Source organism: Sorghum bicolor, chromosome 5 (assembly GCF_000003195.3).
Source record: "Sorghum bicolor cultivar BTx623 chromosome 5, Sorghum_bicolor_NCBIv3, whole genome shotgun sequence".
NCBI classification, from domain to species: Eukaryota; Viridiplantae; Streptophyta; class Magnoliopsida; order Poales; family Poaceae; genus Sorghum; species Sorghum bicolor.
The window spans coordinates 15,690,913-15,697,908 of record NC_012874.2 but is presented as its reverse complement, the minus strand read 5'-3'; the positions used below and the strand labels follow the sequence as shown (position 1 = coordinate 15,697,908).

The 6,996-nt window shown below is 41.5% G+C and overlaps 1 protein-coding gene across 1 annotated transcript; it reads left to right on the top strand.

The window, feature by feature from the left end:
• On the top strand, positions 1-2,079 carry LOC8071600. The gene is made up of 3 exons (XM_021461985.1): positions 1-83; positions 165-192; positions 1,288-2,079. Exons 1-3 carry the CDS (start codon positions 1-3, stop codon positions 2,077-2,079), a joined length of 903 nt encoding a protein of 300 aa, XP_021317660.1.

Sequence of the window (6,996 nt, the reverse complement as noted above, 5' to 3'; positions counted from 1 at the left end):
ATGGCTCACATTGGCGCAACGGCGGCGGCACCCGAGGTCGGCGGCGGCTTGGTCGCCGACGGCTCGTCCAAGGACGACTCCAGGTATGCTGTTTTGAAGTAGAACTCATACTCTGTTAGAAGTTTTACATTGAGTCATGTAAACTTTCATGTAATCTCATGCAGAGTTTCTAGTAGGGTTCAAATCGATAAGGTACTGTTCTTGCTTTCTTTCTAGTGTTCCGATTCGGTCATGACTGCCTTGTTATCCTTTGTTTTGTGCTAGGATGTTTTCGTTAGAGATCAAAGTTGAGGCCTTTATGATGAAAGACAGTGAAGGGAAAAAATCTTACTGTAAGGGAAGGGTTGTTAACTGGGCTGTGGAGCTAGGCACGGTTACATTTGATTTGCTGCTTTCTAGGGTGTCGAGTGAGGTCAGTTGGAGTTCTAATCAGAAGTGCACAATTTGGTTCTTTGACAAGACTCTGTGTGGGGATGTAATGCTTGTAGATGATGTCCAGTTCCAAAGCATGTTTGAAATGTATAAGCCAGAGATGCATTGCCAAGTCCTTGTTGTCGTGATGGATAAAACTGTGTGGGAACAACCCTTTTTTGTGCATCCAGCTGTCATAAATCCAGCACTAAAGCCTGCTACTTATACTGAACTACACCTAGACCTTATCCTTCCTGATCTAGGAATGCAGCCTGGTCCGACAATGCAACATGAACCAGCAGAACCTACTGATCCAGAACCACAGCCTCATCCAACAATACCTAACAAATCCCAAGGTGTTGCCAAAGAAGAGCGTGACATCTTTGATAACGAAGAAGAGTATGTTGGCGTCAATGATGAGCATATGTACATTACAATTCCCCCTGCACAACCATCTTTGAATGCACAAACAGATTCATCTATGCCTACTAATGTTGCCAATGAAAATGTTGTTGCTGAAAAATTTTACTGAGGCAGAGGTTACTGATGCAGATCCTGATTAGATAAGGGTCCTCCATGATCCTGAGAACCCAAGAATAGAGAAGGGTACCTTATTTCCTGACATAATCACCTTCAGAAAAGCAATAAGGCACTATGCAGTGAAGACAGGTTTTGTGCTTGCTCCTGGCATCATGGCATCAAGACTGACCCTACTAGGTATATTCCAAGGTGTAACCACCCTGGCTGTCCTTGGCGTATTCATGCTTCAAGGATTCATGATCAAAAAACTATACAGGTATAAACTTGTTTTTGTATTCGTGTATTAAATTTATTTTGGATGTGCATACTACTAATTCATGCTTGTCTTTTGTTCAGATTAAGACCCTACCTTTTGAACATAATTGTCCAACCACAAAGCTTGTTGTAAACAAAAAGGCTTCTCAAGACTGGGTGTCAGATAGACTGAAAGACTGGTTGAAGAAGAATCCAAGCAAGCGTCCAAAGGCAGCAAAGGAGAAGGTTGAGGGAGATTATGGAATAAAGCTCAAGTACAGCAAGCTATATTCTGGCGTGCAGCAAGCACTGCAGCATATTCATGGTAAATACGAAGAGTCATTCAAATTGCTATTTAATTGGAAAGCTCAGATGGAGATAACTTGTCCAGGAAGTATTGTAGAGATAGATGTGGAGAAAGTAGGCAAGAAAATGAGGTTTAAGAGGATATTTGTAGCTCTCAAACCATGTGTGGATGGGTTTATAGCTGGTTGTAGGCCATTCATTGGTGTAGATGCCTCAAGTCTAAATGGTAAGTACACAGGACAGTTGGCATCTGCTACAGGGGTTGATGGACATAACTGGTTATATTACATTGCTTATGGTATTTTTGACTGTGAAAATGAGGACAACTGGAAGTGGTTTATGCATCAGTGGAGAAGGGCTGTTGGGAGCCCAAAAGGACTAGTGATTTGTACTGATGCATGTAAGGGCTTGGAGAAAGCAGTTGGTGCAATCTTTCCTGAGGCTGAGTACAGAGAGTGCATGAGGCATTTATATTCCAACTTTATGAAGCACTACGCAGGTGAAGTTTTCTCAAAGCTCAAGAAGGCTGCAAGTGCTCCTGAAGCAAGAGTGGTGAGAAGCCTCGAGAGTTGGCTCGGCGTGGAGTAGATGACATATGTTGTCTGCACTTTTGTTGGTCTCAATGACCTAGTGTGTTGTTTGCATTTTGGCTGGTCTAAGTGACCTAAACTTATGTATGGCCAGTACTTGATGTCTTTTATTATCTCGAGTAGTGGTTTGTGAGGTTGAACTTGGAATTGGTAGGGTCTGAACCTATTTGTGTGCTCTGGTTACGAACTTGGAATTATTAGGATCTGAACTTGGAATCTAGTTTGTGATTTAATGAATCTGGTCAAGCTTGTATGATATAAGCATGTAAATTATGGCCTCATTTATTCATTGCGTGCATTCTTCGATCAAATATATGTATGCATTTTTTTATCTGAACCTGTGGATGCCATCTCCGATCAATAAGTAGATGGGGCAGGACACGGGGAAGGAGTAGCAGCTGGGGACGGGGGAGCAGCTGGGAAAGGAGCAACATTGCTTCAGTCTGATAATGGGTCCATAACATCGTCTCACGTACATAATGGCGTTTTTCAAACAACTGCAAATTTGCAATGGCACCAGGCCGGTTTGACGAATTGTAATGGTGTGAATCAAAAACATGAAATTTACAGTGGTGTGTATCCAATTAACCCTAAGTAGAATACCTGGATTAGGCATCAAATGCCATCTAGGTTGTTCAAAAGTAGGAATCATTTTAAGTGGGGTAGTTTTCCTAGAAGACCTAGTAGTACTTAAGTCCAAAGGAATAGATGTCATTCTTGGAATAGATTAGTTATCTTGACATAATGGAATCATTGGATGCGTAGCCAAAGAAGTATCTTTTACTTACCATGAAGGAGTACATGCAAAACGCTTGACTCAGGGAACAAAGATGGACTACTCCTTAGAAGCAAAAACCATGGAAGAAGTGCCTACAATAAATGAGTGCCTGATGTATTCCCTAATGAAGTATCCAGAATGTCCCCCTAATAGAAATACAAAGTTCATCATTGATCTTATCCTAGGAATATCCCCTTGACTGAGAGACCCTATAGAATGGCACTAGCAGAAGATAATCACTACTACACTATTCTTTTCTCAGGTGGGCATTTTGGATTTTTAGAGGCGGGCAAAGCAACCGCCTACATTTAAATTCCTCAGTTAATACAGATTAACTGAGTTTTGTTTTACCCATCTCTGTTAATATATTAACGGAGACGGACATCTTAAAGTGCACGCCTCTGTTAATCCCATTAACAGAGGTAGGGGCTTACCATGCCTGTCTCTCTTACTGTTCTCTAGAAAACCAAAAAAATAAAAAAAACTTGTGACTTCGGAGAGATGAACCACGACGTGCTGTTCAACGACAACACCTCTCTACCACTCCACTACACACTCATTTCTATTATATATAACATGCTATCTTTTTATATCAATATTTCTTAATCTTATATTAGATATTTTGGCTACTAAATGAACATAAATAAAAAACATTTTAATTATAAAGTTTAAAATCTTGTCTAGTACTATAACTTTGGTATAGGATGTATCTCCAACAAAGATGATTTAGAAAATTCAAAAAATTGAGTCTCAAAATATGTGAATTTCACACATGTTTAAGACTCTAGATGACTTTAAATCAAAAACTTATCAATATCAAACATGAAGTTTAGCTCAGCCACTAGAACTTGGTCTTAATTATGTGAATATTTGAGATCATTTTAGGATTCTAAATTTTAAATATCAAAATCTATGACCATCAAACACATATTTGGGACTCTAAAGGTTTTAAAATTAAAATTTTTTCAACTATAACTTTTGTATATACAATATCAACATCTGAGATGTTTCGATAATTTTAAATTTTAAATTTCAGAATATGTGTACTTACAACATTTTGTTTGGACCCTAAATAATTTCAATTTGAAAACTAGTCAACTATAAAGTGGAAGATCTCGTCGAGAGCTATAATTTTGATAAAAAGTTTATCTTCATCTGACTTCATATAAAAAGTTATGAATTATTTTTGTTGCAATCCGAGACGGATACGCCCGTATTGTAAATAGATTTATGGAGGCAAACGCTTAGAATGACCACATTCAAAAATAATCTACTAACAGAGGTGGATCTCTTAGGTTTCGTGCCTCAGGTAATGTATTAATAGAGATGGTTGCCTTAATCTAGCCTTAACCGGTGCAGACTGTAACACCCAAAATTTAGCTCTTTTAAAAATAGATGAATTTGACTTTATTAAATAATTTTGTGAGCATTTTCAATATAGGAAAATAAATAAATTTGGAGAAATTAAAATTAAATATAAGTCAGGCTAATATTTTGTTGCATACATGCTGGTGCATTTCTTTTATGTGATGAGTGGTTTTGAAGAAAGGAATTTGAATTCAAAAATTCATTTGGAAAAGAGTTTGAAAATTTTTTTGGAAAATAAAAAGGAAAAACTTTTCTCTCTCCCTTCCTCTCATTTTCGGCCTGCTTGGCCCAATTCCAGCAGCCCGCCAGCACTCTAACTCCCTCTCTCTCTTCCACTGACGAGTAGGGCCCACTTGTCAGCTCTATCCCTGCCCCCAAACCGTCGCCCCCGAACCTTTCTCTCGGTTGGAACCACCAGGCCGAAGCCCCCGCGCCCACGTTCTCCTCTCCCCGCGCCTCGGTCTTCAAGTTGGAGAGCCCCTCGCGCACCCGAGCACTCCCCCTCCCCCATTCTCTCTTCTCCTTGCCCATGCCCCGCTCGTTTCTGCGCAGAGAACCGTCGCCGGGAAGTTCTTCGTCGGCCGCGCGTAGGCCGCCGTTCCGAGTCGTTTTCGCTGCGATTTGGCACCGTGGTGAGCTTCATCTCCCTTCCCGCTCCCTCCCCGTCCTGTTGCCGAGTGAATCGTGGCCCGAAGTCCCTGTTCCGCGAGCTCCGACGGGACGTTCATGGCGCCGCCATGAACCTTCTCGGAAACCGCCTCCTCGACCGCGTTTATGGGGTGGAATGGACTCGCATCGCTCTCCTCTTTCTCCCAGTTCAAACGGAATCGAAAACCATGCACCGTAGGTCCTTATTCTCTTGCTCCGGCAAGCTTCCTTGCGGCCGGCCATGGTGGCCACCGTGTTCTGGCCGGAGCTGGCCTGTGCGCCGTCCCCTTCCTCTCTCTCTTTTTTCTATTTTTTTTCTTTTAATCCAGCGCGTTCATCTGTGATCCAACGGCCTACAATGCCCCGTACCCCTTCATATGATATTTTGTTAAAGAGCCCCCCAGGAATCCCATTTTCGCGCGTGCAGTCCTCGGCCAGAGGAATTTCTAGGATTTAATTTATTTATTTAAATTCGTTTAAACTCTGCTTTATTTACAGAATTGCCACCATATTGTTTTAGCTATAAAATCGTCGTTTGAACTCCGAATTGATCCGTTCAAGTTGCGTTAGTTTCGTAATTTCGTAAGCTTCGCATTGGTACCACTGTTGTTTAGGTTTACCACTGTTAGATTTCCTAGTTAATTACAAGTCCGTAGATTGCTGTTGAAATCCCGTTAAGAGCGTAACTTTCGCGTCATAAGTCCGTTTTTCGTGAATTTCGCGTTGACGTGATCGTAGCAGCACGTAGATGATTTTGGAAAACTTTTATTTAATTTATTTACTACTGGTGTACTGTTCTAACTTTAGGAATTGATCTCTTGCATGTTTGTCTTGGTATGCGTGATGATTGTGATGTGTTGGTCGAGCTCACACGGTGAGGAGTATTTTGGGAGTCCGGAGCTCTTTGGGGACCAGCAAGACCAGTAGGAGTACGTGAACCAAGGCAAGTATAGCATGGGCCTACCTTGTTGTCCTACTCATTTTTAAGCATTTCACCCTGCATGTGTACAATATTGCAAACTATAAGGACATCCTAGCTGTTGATGACAATTACCTTGTTCCCAAGGGTTTTTATTGCATATGGGTAGAAGTGCTAGTGCTCTAACTCCAATTATATATGATCTGAAATCAGTGATGGAACCATGGTTAATTGATTAAACATGATTATGATAAATGGAACATAGAGCTATGGTACAAATGACTGTTGGTCATGTTGTCCTAGACCCTCCGTAAGGACTTATCTGTCGGCAAAAGCTGGGACTTACAGTGCAACCGGGAGAGTCACATGGCTCTGACTTTAGCTCAGTAATAGGATCTTTTCTAACTCGTTAGAGGTTACCCGAAAGGGCGCAAGAGGCGCTTGCCACTTTGGGTGTAGGGCTGCCCTTGTTTCTATGAGTATAGCCGCGATGGAAATGTGCCATAGAAAAGGGAGGTTTTCTACATCTGACTGCCGAGGAAACCTCACGGCCCTAACTGGTTAGAATAGGCCTATGGAAGACTTCATAGTGTACCCTGCCCGCTCACCTTGGTAGTGTTTGGGGGTCGACGGATCCCGGACATATGGGCAACACGACTCACGGTGAAAGTGCACAACCTCTGCAGAGTGGATAACTGTTATAACAGCCGTGCTCACGGTCACGAGCGGACCGGAAAACTCACAGAATAACTGGTTACTGATGGCTTTATGGTACATGATGATGTACAATTATACTTTAATGTGACTTAATGACTTACTATGGTTCTAATAACTGATCATATGGGATATTTGGAAGCTTAAGCATAAACCATAATAATTAATGATAAAACACTGATCTACTAAAAGCTGATGCAGTGAACCTAATTTAGCCTGTTTGAGCCTCATAAATCCTCATGCTATGCTTGTGGAGTACGAGATGTACTCACGCTTGTATATTTCTTTTCTTTGGATAAAAATCCCGGATGGGTAACAAATAGTGGTAGCTATGAGGACTACCCGGAGGACTATTAGGCTTGTGCTTCACCAGTCGACCTTCCCTGTGTGAGGGGCCATGAGATAGTTATCTTAGATTATCATATTTATATTTCCGCTGTTATGCCAGAGTTTGTGATGTAATACTACGTTTGTTGTAAACACTACGT

Bases quoted from the DNA above. Each gene is read 5' to 3' on its own strand.
- LOC8071600 (XM_021461985.1), top strand. From the start codon at position 1: ATGGCTCACATTGGCGCAACGGCGGCGGCACCCGAGGTCGGCGGCGGC. The intron at 84-164 runs GTATGCTGTTTT...AATCTCATGCAG, and splicing joins TCGTCCAAGGACGACTCCAG to AGTTTCTAGTAGGGTTCAAA. The intron at 193-1,287 runs GTACTGTTCTTG...TCTTTTGTTCAG, and splicing joins GTAGGGTTCAAATCGATAAG to ATTAAGACCCTACCTTTTGA.